At 44.3% G+C, this 19413-nt stretch overlaps 1 protein-coding gene across 1 annotated transcript in view; it reads right to left on the bottom strand.

Annotated features, from left to right (window-relative positions):
• Positions 1 to 229: 229 nt before the first annotated feature.
• The window catches only part of hs3st4 (heparan sulfate (glucosamine) 3-O-sulfotransferase 4), an 87850-nt gene continuing 68666 nt past the window's right edge, over positions 230 to 19413 (bottom strand). The window contains exon 2 of the mRNA XM_030406461.1: positions 230 to 2496. Within this exon, the coding sequence (XP_030262321.1) occupies positions 1842 to 2496 (655 nt within the window). The 3' untranslated portion in view covers positions 230 to 1841. The remainder of the gene's footprint in view (positions 2497 to 19413) is intronic.

Here is a 19413-nt window from a genome sequence, read left to right on the forward strand (position 1 = left end):
AAGTTGTGACTCTGGGATAGCGAGACTCAGGGGTAAGTGTTCAGGCTTGGCGCTACAAAGGGCAGTATAGTGCTTACTTTGATTGAATCAATTGCTCTGTGTAAGTAGCTGCTGGTGCCGGCCTCCCCAGGGTGACAGAGAGGTCTGCAGAGAGTGAACCAATCCAGCCATCCATGGCCGGAGAACAGGGAGGATTAACAGAGCAATGCATCATAGCTGCGGCAACCAGTGATGTGTAGCAGACTGTATTTATTGACTCATTGACTGTATTGATTGTCTCAATTGATGAAAAGTCCAGAGACAACAGACAGACGCACAGCGAGTTATGCAAAAAAAAAAAAAAAAGAAGAAGAACGATAGAAGAGAGAGACGACGGGTCATGTAAAGGAGCATTTCACAGCAAAGAAAAAACCCTGTTACGTTCAAACACGAGCCGGCTCAGTCCCGCTCATCACAGGTGTTTGGTAGCATAAACCTCTGGTTACAGCACATTTCCCTGGCACACATCATCATCATCACATTCAAGTTAAGAACACACAGTAATGGCTTGGTAGTTTAGCTGGGCACGTGTGTAGCTTTTTTTTTTTTCCTTGACAGCAAACCCTCTCTGACATTGACATTGTTCCAGCGGCGGCGGTGGCTTATTTAACACGCTATTAATCTCCCAACGACAGAAGGCCGCAGATGTTTGTTAACAAACTTCTGCTCGGTCCTTTTCCGCTGTTTGTTCTTCACCCTCATTGACACGTATTACTGTGACGAGAAGAAGGTCCGCAGGGGGAAAAAAAAACAACAAAAGGCGCTCTTGCAAGAGTTAACCCATATGATTTTGGCGGCAGGAAATGTTTTTTTTTTTTCGTCAAGAAGCAGGATTGTTTGATCCGCGGCTCACCTTTGATATTTGTACTACACGGATTCAATAGTCAAATTATGCCAAAAAACCACTGATACTGCAGCACACCTGAGTGTGTGGTCATCAGTATGCTAATGTCCGGCTATGCAGTGAAACAATCCAATTATTGAATGATGGCCGCTGTACGTCAGCTCCCTTATTGAGTGCGTGTGCAATTAATGAGCGCGGAGCAACTAGAATACCGACACTGAGTAAATGAACACTTTGGTAAACTTAGACTGACAGAAAAAGAAAAAGAAAAAAAGGATTGTCTCCACTCAGAATACGGACGACCGAAAAGGACGAGCACACGTCGAAGGGTGACTCTACTGTACTTGCGTGTCCATCACTTCATATTTTTCGTTTTGTCTTTCTCGTAAAGCAGCGGGACGGTGTGTGAAAAAGACATGATACAGAGCGCAGCGCGGCCTCGGCCACTGAAACAGAATATCTTTTCGTTCTGGATGCTGGTGAGTGGGAGTGAGGGCAACAAACGGCAGGAAAGTAAAGGGAGAAGAAACAGGCAGAGTTTACCCTTAGGGCTCATGAGGTAAGGACACTTAACTCATCGCATGCATTGCCATAGTCAACGTGATTTTTTTTTCTTTTTTTACTTATATCAGCTCTATGCTTTGAAAACAAAAATGGAATAAATCATCTCCTTTTCACAAATATAAATATATTTTATGTTTAGTATATACAGTAATGATTCGCCATCATCAACAACATTAGTATTGAAGGGGGAGAGAGAGAGAGAGAGAGAGAAAAGCATGTCAGTAAACTCTTGCTAATGGATACAGACACTGCAAAGACAGCCATGATTGGTTGGCGTGCTCAAGCGCTCGCTCTGAGGACGAAAGCGGAGACAATAAGTAGTTTTCATGGAGAAGGCTGGTGGTGTGGCTGCGCCGTGCCGTGCCGCGCCGTGCCGTGCCGCGCCGCGAGTCTACTAGTCCTGAGAGCTCCGGGTTACACTGTCCTCCTCCAGCTCCCACTCAAAGTTCTGGCCGGTCATTTGGTAGAACATCATGTTAAAGGGTTTGTAGAACTTGTGCAGCCGCCGAATCACGTCCGGGTCTATTTTGGGGTGAGTTCTCCCTTTGGACTTGCCGAGGCACCTGGGAGTGCTGCTGTCCTCGGGCTTCTTCAGACACGGGAATCCTTTAGTCTTGTTGAAGTAAAAGTGTTTGTCTGTGACGATCCGCTTGAGCCCCAAGAAGTCCTGCACCTTGGCCATCTCGCCGGCGGGATCCACGATGAGCCTCTCCCCGCTGACGAAGTGCATCTGCGACAGGGGGAAATACTGCATCCAGCTCTCCAGGTGGAGCGCGTATATTCCGATACGCAGCGCGCTCCACGAGGCGTCTATGAGCCCCAGCGTCCGGTTCTTAAAAGCCAGCACCTCAAAGGTGGGGATCTCGGGTTTCTTGGATAAAGTCTGCGTGTAGTCTGAAATGGCTCTGGTGACAGGATTACGCACCACGATAATAAGCTTGATGTCCCTGGCCATGGAGTGGATGCGCTTGGGGGCATGGTTAGTCACAAAGTAGCTGGGCGTCTTCTCCATGGTGATCTGCCCCTCCAGCGTCGAAGGCATCAGGTCTCTGGGAGCACAAACAAGGAGAGGGGAAAAGAAAAAAAGAACAAAAAAAACAGTGGTTTAGCTCGGTATTATCCTCAACACCTCCTCGCAGTGCACACACACACACGCACACGAAACACCCAAGGACGCGGTGCGAGCAAATCTGGTACATTTATTAAGCAGTGCATTACTTGAAATTACAAGTGAAAATAACTGTTATTATCACTGGACATTATGTTGCGAAGGGAGAAACATACAGCTAATTACATCCACGGAGTAATGTGCGGGGAGATAAAAGAAAGGAGATGAAACGGCAGGCAAGCGAGTATGCTCATTGCTTAATTGACTCCATCTGTGTTACTCCAGGAGCTGTTTTGGAACTTTAATAATGAGTTCGCTGCATATCATTAATACCGGGGCGCCTGGGGTATTGTTTTGTCATACATTTATTATGCATGCGAGGCTCACACTCTCTGTGTGTGCAGGCAGTTTTTATTTCTGAGGCACGTGCACTTCCAGTGCGAGGGGGCAGCTCTTTTTCCTTCTCCCCCTTCGTCTGGTATGTTTAAGGTTAGGGGGGGCGTTCATTTGAAGGCAGCGGCGATTAATTATGAAATTCAAGGTGATCATTTGTAGTACAATAGAAATGTGTCTCCCCCCCCCACCACCCGACTTGAGAAATTTATCCCGATGAATAGTGGGGAAGCCATTTGCCACTGCCACGAATATTACGTTCGACTTTGGTGTGTGTGTGTGAGAGAGAGAATGAGTTGTGGGTATGTGACACTGCAGAGGCAAGTACATCATAGGCGCACAGGAGCGAGGTCTTGTTTCTACGGTTGCTATTTTGGTATCAATAATAAAGCATAGCGTTCGCCTCCAGCAAATCCTTATCAAATGTTTACACCGACGTTCACTCCAATCCGCGCTGTTTCTTCTTTGTTTGCGGGCTCTGTGATTCAGCGCTAAATTGGTACATTAAATCCTCGGTGAGACACGCCGTTTATTTAACTACCAACAAATACGAGCACAGCAGCCCCACAATGCGAGGCAGGATCCAAGCGTGCGCCCTGTTTTTTTTGCCATTCCCCCAAATTAAGCGATATTTACTTGGAAATTAATGTATAAACAGCCTGACCGAAAAAAAAAAAAAAAAAAATCCAGAATCATTCCAACCGGAGACCGCGGAAAGATTCTCCATACGTTCCGGGATAAAAGTCATTTCCTCCTCCTTCTTGCTCCTTCCTGCAAGATTCTTTCTCTCTTTTTTTTTTTTTTTCCATTAGGCCGCCCGGCACCCCCAAACCTACAGTTGTAACGATATAGTCACATCAATCATTTGCATCTTGGACATATTCTAAATTAACTGTTCTCCTGCAAAGAATCCAATTTACTCTGCAAAACATAAGAGCTGTTATGCACATATCGACCGGCCTCACACACACATGCACCCATGGATACTGGGCTGAAAGTCTCACAAGTGGCCTGGTAATTGCATCTCAGTAACAGTATTGCCTTCCTGATGGGTAATTTCCCTCCGGATTATGTTTGTCTCTTGACAGTATAGAACTGTGGTTACTTCTGGGCCTGTAATGGGATATTAAACATTTCTTCAGATAGCACGGTGACGAGACAGAGTATTAGTTTTCATTATTTTCCATCACTTTTTCCCCCACTTCCTCCCTTACAGTAATGAATGGCTAAAGATTTTTTCCTAACCTTTCAAGGACTTCGGGCGCTGTCTGCCGTTCAACTCAACGCCAAAGTGCGGGTGGGTGGTCCGAGGGTGCGGCATCGCCACAGCTCAGATATACCACAAAAAAAATAAATAAAAATTCACCTTGAAACATCCGGCGTCCTACTGTATATAGACACCAGCACCGGCGTCTCCCCGGTAATGTGCTGTGCATCTTTGGAGCATGTCCAATTGACAGGACAGATGTGCAAAGCGTCCAAGGTTACCTTTTCGAAGGTGTGCACATAACAGGCTATCGTCCTCGACGGGGCTCGACGCTAATCATCACACATTTAATTATGAAACAATGAAAACGGCGCGAGCCGAATACTTTACTCCGGTGGCGCCCGCTCCGTTTTGATTGGGAATCAGTCATGGATCATGTAGCCTACGTCTGAAATGTCAGCGGGACGGCGAGGCGGGACGGAAATCAAAATGCTGATAAACAAGCTAATTTCTCTGTGCATGGCAAATGACTCCTCTGGCCTTGCAATCTAGTGGAACCGGAGTAAACAAGAGCAAACTGTTAACTCTCGCTTTTTTTTCTTTCTTTCTTTCTTTCTTTCTTTCTTTCTTTCTGTCTTTCTTTCTCTCTCCCTCTCTCTCCGCATCAGCTGCACAGCTCAGCGCGGGTCATTCAGGTGGGTAGGTAAATAAAATCCATAGCGCTAAAGAGGCCCTGCCAACCATCTGCTGTTTGCTTCCTCACACCGAGGACACGCCGCACAACGCTCTCTTATTCTCTCGCTTCTCAGCCACATGTCCACAAAAAAGGGAAAAGCAAGGGGCGCAAACTCGCAACCCGGAGCGCGGAGTAACTCTGAGCGATTCCCGCTATGAGAGTGAAAAGTTCCAGCGTGCCTACAGGAGTGTTACCTTTGCTCCAGCGAGAGTGTAAAAAAAACAGACGGATTAATAGCAGCTCGAGCAGAATGTGACTCTGTGATACTTCACTGAACAGAAAACTAGTCGAGGCCCATTAAGCGTCCCCGAGAAAAAAACTAAAAACGTCTCATTACCGTTCTGTAATTCGGAAAAATGCTGACAAAATCCCCTCGCGAGTGGATCCGTTCGCCGTCGCTTAAAAACATTATCAAAGCGAGACAAAATAAATAACAGAGCAGAAAATCAACGTCTCAAAAATAAAACACATTTCTCCGGTTTTATTGAGGTCGTGTTCTGTAACTTAGGGAGGGAGAATCCATTTCACACCCATTCAGCTCGTCCGGACGCCTCATCGTTCAGAACGCGCGGTTCTACAGAATCACATCAGAAGCGTTGTGTTGTTAAGACACTAAAGTCATCTTCGCAGATAATAACAACTCTTCATGCCTAACCGCCAAAGTGCTCTGGAACATGCCCAAGCGTTTCATTACGTTCTGTCAAATTAGCGCACGGGGAATATTTTGAGGCGTGATGAGGTGAGGGATCGCGCTCATTTACATTCCCAGATACTAATGGTTCCAAGCTGTTTTCTGGAGGAAAAAAAAAAAAAAAAAAAGGCTTTCTCCAGAGGAGCGAAGTTCTTCCTAATAAAGTCTGGCAGAGGAATAAAAGCCCCCGCACACACTCTCATTTGGATTGATCACGGCCACCGCCGCGGAGTATCAATCCACCGAGCTTCCTCCATGTCATGTCAAATACAATCAATTATTCTAAAGGAGTCCACTCATAATAAGCTCCCGAGTCCTCGGAAAGCACGTTCTGGAGACGGCGGCGGCTGCGATGTGGGCGGACGACTGTAATCCTCAAAATAATACCTTAAAAAAGAATATGATTATACTGAGGTAGAAATATAGAATGAAAAAGAAAGTAATTTAAATGTCAATTTGGGTTTTTTTTTGTCTGTCATTATAGGCCACCGGACTAATCCTGTCAGGAAGGTGTAGGAGGGAACATATTTTATTTCGAGCCAAGTCACCAGAATGAAATGTCATTTTATCGATGGGCAAACCAAGAATATGTTCAAATATCACATGTACCATATTAACATTTCTACCATATGTACTATGTTCATCATCCATCGTCCATGGGCCATCATTGGAGTTGGAGCGGATGGCGGTAGCGTTTAAGCTAGCCGAGACAGCCGCGAAGCCAGAGACCACTGTTCCACACTGCGTTTCAACAGTCACTTTGCCTAAAACAGTTTAAATCAGATGTTCCATCTAATTCTGTTACATAAGCTCCACCTGAGGTTGCACATTTATTGTTATTTATTATTTATTTATTATTATTGTCATTGTGTGCTTTTCCGATTAAATTAAATCCATGCGGAATTATGATAAACAACAATTACGTGTTAAAGTTAAGGAGAACTTCTGCATAAACATAATGTGTTTTTCAGGTGTCTGTTACTTCATTATTAATAATATAATTTGTTGTCAACTCATATTATTCTGTCTCCTGTGATGAATCTAATACTTTCAGATAGTTCTCTTAAGGAATGAAAATGTTCATTTACTTGATTCTTCTGTCTTTGTCTCTGAAAAGAGTCTTGGAAATGCTGCCTGCTGTCTAAAGTTTTGATTTAGAACAATAAAGATCACTTTTCACACTTGAATATACATTTAAATTCTAACTCTAGACCTAAATCTTTGTATTGTACCATCTTTGTCCAACTTTTCCTACCTCGGGGATACCTAAACTCACTGTTTACTATTATTTTCCTATTAGCATGAAACCATTGGGTCAGTTTCCAGCTGTATTTGTGGGGACGGAACCACATGAGGAGAAAACACGATGTTTTCAGAACCCTCCAAGTGGTTCCTGTACACCGAAATCAAACAAGAGCATGTAAACACCGCGGTTTCGCGACAGCAAGTTGAAAACCGAACACGAATAAATGTGAAGCTCCAACGTAAAGATGTCAGCATATTCGCAGTTTGCAGATTTGACAGTATTTATTCTGGTTGCTTCCCGTTTTAAGTATCAGGCGCCTTCTGGCCTCAACCGTCAGACAATAGAAAGAATAAAAACAAAAAAAGGGTAATTGTGCGGCGTTGTGACTCCCGAGTCCGACTGCACATATCAATCGAGGGGTGTGAGCGACTATTCATCAACAACAGTCAGTCAGGACATTTGAAGTGAGAGATACTGCGGCCAGTGCGCGATGAATAATCCCATCATTACACCCTGACTGACATGTTTGTGATTACAGCGGCACAAAGAACAAAACCCATCGGTTCACTGGGAAGTGGAGGAAAAAATGGAGAGACAGAGACAGAGAGAGAGAGAGAGAGATGAAAAAAAAGGAGAAAAAAAAAAGCCTTTGGTCAAATGAGTCATTCCTCACTCCTGCCCTCAACAAGTGGATGCGTACATGTTTGGCACACACGGAAAACAAGCCCACAGGCCACAGCGCAGGGTCTTAGCGGGGTCTGTTATGGAGTGGGAGGCATTGTTTTGTCACGGTTAAGGTGCAACTTTCAGGAGGAAAAACAAATACAGAGGATGCTGCCGTTCCCCGTGATCGGATCAGGCGCGGCGATGGTGGAGGGTTTTCTTTTTTTGTTTTTGTTTTTCCTCAACACGGAGTCTGACCTCCACCGCCGAGCACGCGGAGCGCTCCGCTTTGATGCTCCGCGGGATCTAATTATGTAACACACACTGATTCTCAAAGACGTTGTGATTTTTTGGGACTTTTTCTAATGTGTAATCCCACAAAGATGACTGCAGCGGCATAAATAAGGAGTAACAGTAGACTTTTAAAGGCGACGCTGCTGCTGCACCTCCGTCCTCGCGATCTCACGTTCGTACGTCGCACCTGTAATGAAGCTCGAGCGGGAAATTCGACCGCAGAGGCCGCCCCACCCCGACACTTCTCACTCAGGCTCCCTCCAATTAGTTTACTTCACATTCATCACACATTTATTCCCAAACCAGTCAGTCCATTTCTTTGCCTTCTCGTGGCTTCCTGCTGAATTATTTATCCGCCCATTTCCTCCAAACTCCTCTAAACTAAATGGCAAAAAAAAAAATGCTTTCCTGCTGCCAGTTATTTAGACGCACATACTGTGTAGCGGAAACTGGTGCAGCGTCCTCGAAATGTTCAGTTCTTTGTCGAAACCTGTCCGGATGGATCATTTTGAGAGTTCTGTTTTCTATTCGCTGAGGTAACCGAAACACCCTTTTTCTGATTAATTTCTGTTGTTGTGAACATTAAACGCACATGACTGATCAGTTCCTACTGAAGTAGAAGAAGAAGCAGAAGATGAAGAAGAAGAACCTTTGTCAGATTCCAAATTCATGAAGACCTCGCTCCATTTTTTTTCTCTCAAACTGGCCAAGGCGACGTGTTTCGTTCTTCCTCTACTTCTACCTCATCTGAGTTGCACATGCGGGTTCGAGTCCATCATCTCTGGCAGCTCGGTGCAGCAAAGCTCCCCCTCTGCAATGAATGCAGCGATGGATTGTCCAAGTGGTGTTGCCATACCTAACCGTCTAAAATGGCCAATCCTGTGAATGTGGCTCGGATCGGGTGGTAACGAGGTTTACTGACAGTTGGCGCGTGTTCTTGTTCTGGGTCGCGACTTCTATTTAGCCCTGTGGATCGTGTTTACCGTCAACCTTTTGTCGAAACTCTACAGATTTTCTTGTGTGTCCGTTGAGGTCGCTTTTAACTTACATGTCCTTTCCATCATATGTGCCTTTCACTGTTGTCCCCCACAGGACTCGGCTTTCTACTCCTTCCGGTGTCTTGTACCTTTATCGATCGCCGACTTCACATCTCAGAGTCGCCAGTCACCACCGACTCACACTAACCAGCAGATCCGCCGGCGGCGAAACACAACACGTCTGAGCCCGACGCGGGGTTTTATTCCACCCTGTCATAAACAATGCCATTAATCTACGTTATTGTTTTTGGTCTCTGCAGAGCGACAGGTAAAGCGCGTCTGTTGAATGCATAAAGCACAACACAGTGAGACTAATTAAACAGCCTCCCCGCACTTTAAATAAGCCCCATTATTAGGTGCAGTTCTGCAGGACTGCCGGCTTCGACAGAATAGTTGAGGACAGAAGTGACAGCTGGTCCTGATCAAAAACCCTATTCCCCGCTCTCTTCCCGCGATTCCCCAGAAGACCGTCCCACTTCCAACAGTGGGCGAGCCAGGTACTTCTCTCTCCCACATCGCCAGACTGCAGCGCTGAGATCTGAAGCTGTGTTCAGATGCCCTTTGGACATAAAACATCATGAAATAAAGCGCGGCGATGAGGGGAAACTATGAGGATGTTTGGACTCCCGCATCATTAGTCCATAACAGTGCATATAAGCCGGGAAAATTAGTCTATTTTTAACTGGTTTAAAGTCCGGGGAGAATATGGAGGCAATCTTATCTCAAATCACGAGACGCAAAAGGAGGATATTGCTTTTTTTTTCCCAACTTCAGTGTCTCGTTTGAACTTCACCGGCTATAAAAAGGCCCCGATTTCTCTTCACAAACCTGGAAATAAATATATAGCACAACCCTTAAAAAACCCAAAAATAAAAGTCTTACATAACGGCTCATCTGTGATTCAATAAAGCAACAGCAGTCCGTCCGCTCCTCTCAAAGATGATTTCATTCTCTTATTGTTCTCCTTTTTCTTGTTTGTTTATTCGCCGTTTGGATGAGCTGATGAGAGCACTTCAGGCCAAACTCGTTCAATTTGATCACAATTGCCCTCGATATTCCGCCACTGATGTTGCCACAACAAACACGAGCAGCAGTCGCGATGCGCCGGTCCCCGCCACGAAGCAGCAGCACACGCATCATCGACGAGACGAGCCCCTCGCCAGTGTGACTGTCAGCTGTTGACTCAGAACAGAAACAGAAAGTACACACATGACACGCCGGTCGATCCCTGCGGAGCTAAATATCATGTCAGCTGTGTTTCAGGTAAAAGTGAGTCAAAGGTTGGACTTGAGTCCATGTTGAACAACACGTGATTCTGCAGTCTGATCTGCTTTGAAGTCCGACAGCAATTATTTAATTATCAAATGTTATCTTCAAAATAAGAGCATTTCTGGCATCTTGCAAAAGTGATTGGCTTCTCTGAACTCAATTGTCCTCATGTGAAATTTAGATTTTCACATGCGAGCGATAGACATTCATCCGTGATTTTCTTCTTTTCACAATGTGGATGTGATTTTTAATGTGTGGACGCAAAACATGGCCGCTGAATCATGTGAACAAATGTGAGTTCCACATTTTCACATACAATTGGCTTTTTTCAAATGTGAACAAATTCTTTCAACATGTGATAATGGAATTATAGTATAGAATATAGAGTAGCACAGCATTTTAACATGTGGAAATCAAACATGGAAATGTGCTTCGTCACATATGAATTCCACATTTTCACAATTACCACATGTAAAATCCCATTTCCACATGTGAATCACACGTGTCCACATGTGATTGGTTGTCTCCGTGTATAGATTTCCCACGTGTGGAAAAACGTGGCGCTGAAACGCTCTCAGAATGTGCACTCGCTCAAAGTGAAGCACAAGAACTGCGAGCTGTAATTGGAAGTCACACCTGAATACGTCAGAGTCAGAGGCTAAAATTTACATCCTGGTAATGTTGCAGATCTGGCTCAGTTAAGCAGAACCAATTAACATGACAGTCTGAACATGATAGATTTCCTCGCCGGAGGAAAATGGCCGACGCTTCAGGATCTCGCTGAAGTCGGTCGCAGACAGAACTCGTCCGATCATCAACACGCGGAGCAACTTTTTACTCGAGTCCTCCCTCGGCGGTCATCCACGCTCGCTCGCTACACGACGTGTTCACGAGGATCGATAAATCACTCAAGAGGTCACACGAGGTAGCTGAAGTCAGACAGGATGTTTAAAATGATCAGATGTAATCTTCGAAATGAGAGCATCTTTCCGGCATCCAGCATTTTATTTATTTTTTTGATGTGCAAGGACACACTGAGCCAGCACCAGGCCTGCAGTGACGGAGCATCTGACAAGATGACAAGATTGAGGAGGATCAATTACTGTGTGGATAAACAAGAGGCTACAGAAGACATAAACTGTTTTCCATCAGAGCAAAGCCATATGGCTGAAACCATCATCAGACACAAATGGAATAAAACCGGTCATTAAAGACACCAAATTAAGCAGCATCTGTGTCTGATTTCATTCTCTGCAGTGCAACAATTGTTTACTTTGAATATGAGCCGATGCGATACGCGCTCCTTCCTCAATGCGGCCTTCGGGGTATGTTGATTTTCCCGGACAGGAAGCGTGCGGGGGAACGAAGCCGTCTGTCTTTTTCTTATATCCGAGAGGTTATTTTCTGGCAGCACTATCAGTTAAACACCTGAACATGAACCTTTCCAGGAAATTACCTATCACAGTCACTTTTTCCCTCCGTTTTTTTTTTCTTCTCCTTCTCCTTCTCCCAATTCATTACGGAGCTGTAGGTCAGCGTGACACCGCCGAGGAGGAGGCTGCACAAACTCCTTCGGCGCGAGACATTAGTTGCACATATCCAGTAATACGGACAGAACCTTGATTCAGAGGATTTTCTCCCTCTGTGGAAAATTTAAGGTAACTCACAAAATGTCAGGATGAATATCAGGGCGAGAAATGATGGCGGGTAAATGTGCTTTCGCCATTTGTCGCGTCGCGGAAAATTGGTAATGTGTGTCATAAAACTGTTGGGAAATGTCAGCGTCAGTCTCCGTCTGCACAGAATGCTGCTGCTGGGTCGACATATTTAATCAACCTTTAGCTATTTGCACTTCATATCGAGGTATTTTGTTCCTTGAATAGATTTGTTAGCACACCGGCTATATTTTAAGCTGGCGATAGTTGAAATATGTGCAAATGTAGCCGCGAGCTCCTGTAAACACGCCATCCTTGTGAGATTCCCACTATATGCATATATTTAGTGATACAAATATAAAAGTATACCAAAAAGCTGATAAATGGTCCACAGCCAGTTTTGGATACCACAAGATGCTTTGGGGGAGTTTATTAGCAAGATGATAACGGGGAGTTCAAATGTAGTTCATCCTCAGTTCACGGTCGACTCGAGTTTGCCTCGACGCTGCCGTCCGAAGCGAAATAGCATCGTACAGCGCCTGGAAACGAACAAACCTCCATCAAGGCTCCACACGAGGCAAGCCACGCTCCTTAAACTGCACGCTGAACTTGAAAATCCGCGCAAATCAGTCGTCAATATGCCGCTTTTCATTCTAATGCAGGACGACTGTCGCGGAAGCGCACGTGGCTGACTTACAAAAGGCCAGCCTCTTTAGTCTGGGAATCAAAGCCAAGACGTTCCAAAGAGATTTATCATGTTTAACAAAACGAACGAGTCGAATTTATCATAAAAAAGAGAAAAAAAAACAGAAAATGAAGAGGGGTTCTTTGCTGCGTTTTGCTCTCGATCACAGGCAATTTCCAAACTCAGCGGGAGTTTCACAGGGATAAATGGTGTGTGTCTCCTTCTTTTGTGTAATGAATTAAAATCGGAAGGAAAATGAAGATGACAAAGAATAAGTCTGGATTCACGCTAATATGGAATACATTATTATTCAACAGTGTCTGCCTGAACGCAGTCTTTGTTTAAAATACGGCGGTGGTGTTCAGTGTCCATCGTCTACAGTGATGAGATCTGTTTCCAGCATGTAGCTCTCTTTATTCCCGGGGCGGCGACAGTGACACTCCCAAAGGGGGGCCAGGGGGGCACCCACCAGTGTTGCCAGATATAACGAGAGAAACAAGCAAGCGGGCCTATGAAAACAAGCCCAAAACAAGCGACTTCTCCGTTCGTGGTAGAAAAACAAAAAAAGAGAGAGTTTATTACACTTTGCACACACACGACCCTGAATCCAGAAATATCATTGTATTCATTATTGTTATGATCCTTTTTTGTTTTAGTTCCAGGACTTCAAAACAATATGACATGCAATACAATAGGAAGAGGAATACTTTGATAAACAAGCCCAAAAACCCGCAACGACTACCAATATTTATAAGCGACTTTACAGAAAAACAAGCCCAAAGTCGCTTATAATAAGCAGACTTGGCAACTGTGCGCCCCACTTTAAAGTGTATTTATACACTGTTAATCAATAATGGGAAGAAGATGAAAATGAGTAAATGTTTAGCCAGCCAGTCGGTATGGATCACCACCCTTTTGGTGGCCACCCCGAGATTTTCAGTGCCCCCCTAAGAAAAGATTCTAGGGGTGCCCCTGAGCAGTGACAAAGAGGTCCAGTCTGTGTGGATCAGAGGCAGCGGACTTTGACTGTGTCTGTGTCACTCACTCATTCCCTACTCCATAGTCACTACACGGGGGAGTCCAACATAGTGGACTATATAGGGAGCTCATCAGCAGAGAGAAAAAAAGCACTTTCGGGCTCAGACGCCACTTTTCTCCCAGCGCAATGCACTGATGATGGATATTGTGTAAAAGCAGTGACCATCAGTTGTACATTACTTTTCGCGATGCATTGTGGGATACTTTGAGTCCACTATATAGGGTATAGTAATCCCCACGAGAAGTTCGGACAGCACTAAAAATTAAAACGGTGTGCTTGCTAAGCAGTGCACTATATACGGAGTAGTGAGTGATTTTGGACACAGCCTTGTCTGTCGAAGAAACACAACTGAAATAAAACGTGTCAGATTCCTCGTCGACGTGCGTCTCACCACGCTGCTGTGCATCCATTAACACAATTAACGCGACGGGCTCGGATCCGCAGCGTCTCTTCTTGCTCTTCTCCAATTCCAAAAGTGTTCAATTCTTTTCCGCTAGCCTTGTTTTTTCAATTGAACTTGCTAAACTGAATCATCGGGGTGATTTAATGAGGAACAGTAGCGAGGTAATAACTGAATGAAAATGTAATTGAATCGAAGGCCCTCTGAATGTCCGCCGCGGCATCGCCTCGATCACCGGGAGCGCCGCAAAACGCCTCGTGACTCCTGTTTGACCCCCTTGTTGTAACGGCCGACAAAGGAATATCGCTGGAAACGCGTATTGATCCTGCCGTTTAAAAAAAGCTAAACGTTTGCTCGGCAGTCTGCGGTCGCATCTGGCCAGCAGCTCGATGTGACGATCGGAGATGACTCTCTTCGTCTTGTCTGTTCCACTGGCCGATCCCAGACGATCCGCCATCGCTATTCATGATCCTGTGCCGCCTCTGTAAACAGCGTACTTCACGTTGGAATGCCATGTGATGTTAGAGTACAGCATGTTGAAACTGTGTGTGAATTATCAGACTGTTGTTCCCGCTAATATCCTCCCTGAGCACCGCAGGTACGTGTTAATCCTTTTAAATATTATCGGAGCTCCGGGTTATTTAACTACATCTCTAGACGACGAGGAATATGTATGCTCGGGAATGTGTTTGGTCTTTGCATTTGGAAAACCTCCAAGACAGACAAAAGGAGGGGACGGGGAAGCGTGGGATACATCTATTACATTTTGTATGAGGGATTTATTCTTTACCGAAAAGATCTCTCACGTACGGTTGGTACGTATGTGCGGCGCGCTGCAAAGGCACCTTAAATACCAATCCAACTCTGTGGCACAAGTTAAATTCGTTTCAGCTGCTGTGGCAGGTCATCTGGGCGGGTTGGCCTCAGCCCGGTGCTCACTGTAAAATATTAATGTGGTCTGTAGCCAAAGAGGAGGGAAAAAGGATGAAAATGGCTCCTCGGTAGAGATGAGGAAAGGCTGAAACGTGGTGGATCTGACAGTCGGCGGGGACATAGATATAGATCTACGTCTAATTTTAGAATCCCCCAGGAGCTGCTCGGATTCAGGATCAGTTAGTGTTTCGAAACACCGCGACGGATCGACTGATCATCCGGTTTATTTATTTTTGTTGTGTTTTGTTAAATGAGTTTGACATGAAACTCATCTGAGACGACATTAAATATTCAAGCGTTTAAGCTTCAGACAGTGATGGGGCCCCTTTTCCCGGAGGTTTGAAAATAACAAGTCGGCGCTAAAATAGTTACGAAGCCGTCCTGATCGGATTGATGTTCAGTTCGATTCCAAATTCATTCTCAAAATGAATGTATGTCGCCCTCAGAAAAAAAGAACGCGGGACCTTCATCAGACACTCTTTTTAATGTATTCCTTATAGAGTCTAATGGCGATAACGCTTAATATATAATGGCACCGTAACTGAAAGAAACCTCCATAAATCAGACGCCGCCGGCAGACAGCATGGCCTCCACCTTTCACAAAACAAGAGTCACAAAAGTCTTTGTTTCAAAAAGTGCAAAGAAACGAGAAGGATACAGACGATCCTGATTAACTCATGCAGATAACCCGGCGTTCAGAGTCCCTCAAAAAAAGTACATTGTGCCTCCGACAGCACGACACTCATCTCATTGCTTCCTCGATGTTGTTGTGCATTCATAATGCTGCGGGCCGCCCTGCAGCTATCTGCTGGAGAAGCGCCGCCGCCTGCGTGAGCCGCTCATAAACTTTCTCTTTAATGTTTGCAGCTTGTAAATATAATGTGTTTGCAAAAGAGCCTTTCAGTAATAAATGAACTCGGAGACAAGAAAAAGTTTGTTGATTCGTTGACTAATGTGGAGACGGAGCGCTGATGAAAATACTTTATACAGTAGACGTTTTCATTTTGCGATAACTTCCGCTTTGATAGCATTAGGTGGAGATAAATATTAACACTTCTGTATTGAAATGTCTGAAAAAAAGACTAGAGTATACTTATATTTGGTTGAGTTGTGTACTTACATAATCCTAAATGTTTCCATCAATGCTCAAACCCTGAGAAATCTGTAACTTTGAACAAGGTAACTGTGTTTCATTTGGTCGTCTGTCACTATAACGTCCAGGGGAGAGTCAGATAGTGAGGTGGGGGGAGAAGCCAGTGTGATTAAATGTAACATATTCCGACAGTAATCTCTGTTACAGAGTGTTTGGTCAGTAACATGTCTTTTCTCCTCTCGCTCATGTCACACAAGAGAAAAAGAAGTGTTCTGGCATCCCTGCACACTTTATCCAATCAAGACAGAGAACTCCTTAAAGAGGCGGTGCTGTCTGCTAACTGCAGAACGGACAGGAAGTGAGCTAAAACGACAACCACGCTGACAGCAGCTTGAGTAAATCTTTGAAACATCATCTTGTCCGCGAACATTTCCGCCCGAGTCAAGAAGACGGAATTTCATCAGAAATGACGCATGTTTAACAACGAAGGCAACTCCCATGATCCCACACTGCGTTCACTGTGTTTAAAGGTCCAGTCTGTAGGATTTAGAGGTACGTATCTGTGAGCAGAAACAGAATATAATACTAAAACTACGTTCGCAACAGTGTAGAATCACCCATTGCTACGAATCATTGTGTAGTCCCCCCAGGAATCCGAAATTTACCGCAGATTTCTCGGCCTCCGCGGAATATCACATTTTGCATGTAGTTTTCATCCCGGCCGCTAGATGTCGCTGTCAGATAGACTGGGCTCTAGACTCACAGTAGAAGTACACGTTGATAATGAAAATAACTTCATTATCAACGTGCAGTGAAGCGACAGACTCAAGTTTCCATCCACCAGGTGAGTGAAGAACACCCTGAATCATCGTCAAACAAACGTGTCGCAGCTCTGAATGTACAGTCACAGTTTGAACTGCTGTCGAGCTTGCGTTAATCACATGCTGTCAATCACTCCACCGCAGGAAGGCTGGCTCAACGTTTAGAGAAATGTTCCGACGAGCAGCTCAGTCTGGTTCTGTGTTCACTGACACCAGCTCTCCTGCAGTGACACCAGAACTTCAGAGGAACTGGTTTCACTGCTAGTTCCCAAACCTTCACCCATAGTTTGGTGAAAAGTTTTGCACTTTTTATGTTGCAAATAAATCTGCCCAAAAGGGACAAAGAAAATGTTGATGTTGATTATTTTAAAACCAGTAATAGTAGGTTCCACAATGTTTCACAGTGTTCTGGTATTGCAATTAATTTCATAAGAGAATACTTAATTCATTATTACATTAAAAAAGTATGTTTTTTTAAAAGAAAGTATGTTTTTCCGACGAGAATTTTGCGGAATTTTAACTTTCAAGCTGTGGAATCAAGAATTGCTCTCCGCGGAATCAAAATTGCTCTCCGCGGAATTCAATCTTTTTCTCTGCAGATTCCTGGGGGGACTAATTGTGTTTGTGTTACCTTTAGATGAGCGTTCAGTCCGCCATGTTGCGCCGCCATGTTACTACGGTAGCCCAGGACAGACAAACCAAACACTTGATGTTTTTATTGGCCACTAAAAGGAGAATGAGCCTGCTATGCTACGAAATCCTGCACACTGGACCTTTACAGTGTCTTCAGTGATAAGATTAAAAAAAGAGCCGGGAGACTTTCTCGAGCCATACTTTGACAATGACTACACCACACAGCAGTGCACACTCACACTGTCATTTGCAAGAAAGAAGAAAAAAAAAAACAATTGATTTTCCGGGTAATCTCCTTTTCAACTCATTTCCATCATTGACAACACCACTTATGAACCGTTAAAACCTTTAACCTCGCCTCGGCCCGTTGTACCTGCTCATTGATCGTGCCGAGAAAGCTGCTGAGAATCACTACGTATTATTATTAACAATACACCCTTGAATCTTCAGCGTAGGTGAGAGCGCTGAGGTTTAAACACACACACACACACACACATCTGCGAGCTGAGGGACAATTCACTTTAGCACCAATGTGTTTCATCACAACAGCTGGAGGAGTCTACAGGGAGCGCTAATTTAAAGCGCAGCCACAAAGTGAACAGTTGGAAATAAATTACGAGGGAAAAAAATATATATATATATTTATAAACACAAATTTATGGCAATTTAAAAGCGACGTGTGAACAAAATGACTGAGCCGCTAAATATCAATTAAGTGAAAGAGATTCTTCATGCCAGAGGTGCCGCAGCCGCGAAAAAAAAAAAAAGTGCGGGCGGAATTGTTGACAAATCCGACGTTAGACGCTTTGATTCCCCGCCGAACAGAAGGAAAACAGCAAGAAAAGCATGTCCGAGATAATAACGATTTTACGATAAATTAAACGAGGCAAATAAATGAGAAATGACTGTCGAAGTCTTTCACAGCTTACAGAAGACGATTTAGAACGTCTTTTTTGGGAAACACAGGGTTCGTACGGGTGCTTGAAATCCTTGAAAGTGCTTGAATTTCAATGTTGTGTTTTCAAGGTCTGAAAAGTGCTTGGATTTTAGGTTAAGTGCTTGAAAGTGCTTGACATTATAAATCTGTGTCTTTCACAAAATTGGGATCAGACTGGATAATTAATTTCTGAAGTTTTTGCTATTATGAAACATAATTTTAGATGTTTACAGCATAATACAATGTACATAATTGTGATAAAAAGTGAAGAAAAAAATCACAAGTATATATATTCCTGTAGATACGTATTTTACCCCAGCAATAAGGTGCTGGAAAATCTTGAAAATGACCCTCAAAAGTGCTTGAATTTGACCTTGAAAAATGTGTACGATCCCTGGAAACAGCAGCACATCTCCAATTGGGTAACTTGTCAAAACTGTGTCTTATATCCCGGCAAATGTTTTAACGTGCATCATTTTATGTCCCTGTGATCTATATTTTGCACCGGGCTTAAAAAAAAAAAAAAAAAAAAAAAAAAGCGAGGCACAGATGTGTGTTGATGTGTGTACTGTAACATCTGGATGCATCGAAATAGGCTGCAAAGAATGTTATAATCATGCAGACAAGGCCTAAGCTGCTCCATTACGGGCTAAGCTGACCTATCAGTGGGGCTTTTGCTAATCCAAATTGTGCTTTAGCTGGCAGAGATTGCTCAATTCAGACAGTCTGCTGGGAAAGAAAAAGGGAGAGAGAGAGAGAGAGGGAAAAAAAGCTTCACCTGCCATGTGAGCTGCTATCATTTATAAGATATTTATCATATGTGCAGAAGAGCCGAGCTATTTTCACATTCAGAAGAAGCTCACATTCATGCTGGGTATTCTATTTGCTTACCATATAAATGCCAGATATGACCAGTTCGGAGTGCCTTAAGCGCGCTTTTATTCGACGCGGGGCTTAATAGCCTCGGCTGCCGCGCTCGCCTCGCGCTCAGACGCGCTGAGTGACAGTTATATTTACGACCTCAGACAGCGGCGTGCACAGAAAAGCTTCTTTCATGAAGAGTTGCACGGAAGCACGTATGAAAGTTTCTCTTGTGGGGTGGTTCTGGGATTTTGGGGGGAGATGC

The sequence above is a fragment of the Sparus aurata genome, chromosome 23, assembly GCF_900880675.1.
Source record: "Sparus aurata chromosome 23, fSpaAur1.1, whole genome shotgun sequence".
Lineage (NCBI taxonomy): Eukaryota > Metazoa > Chordata > Actinopteri > Spariformes > Sparidae > Sparus > Sparus aurata.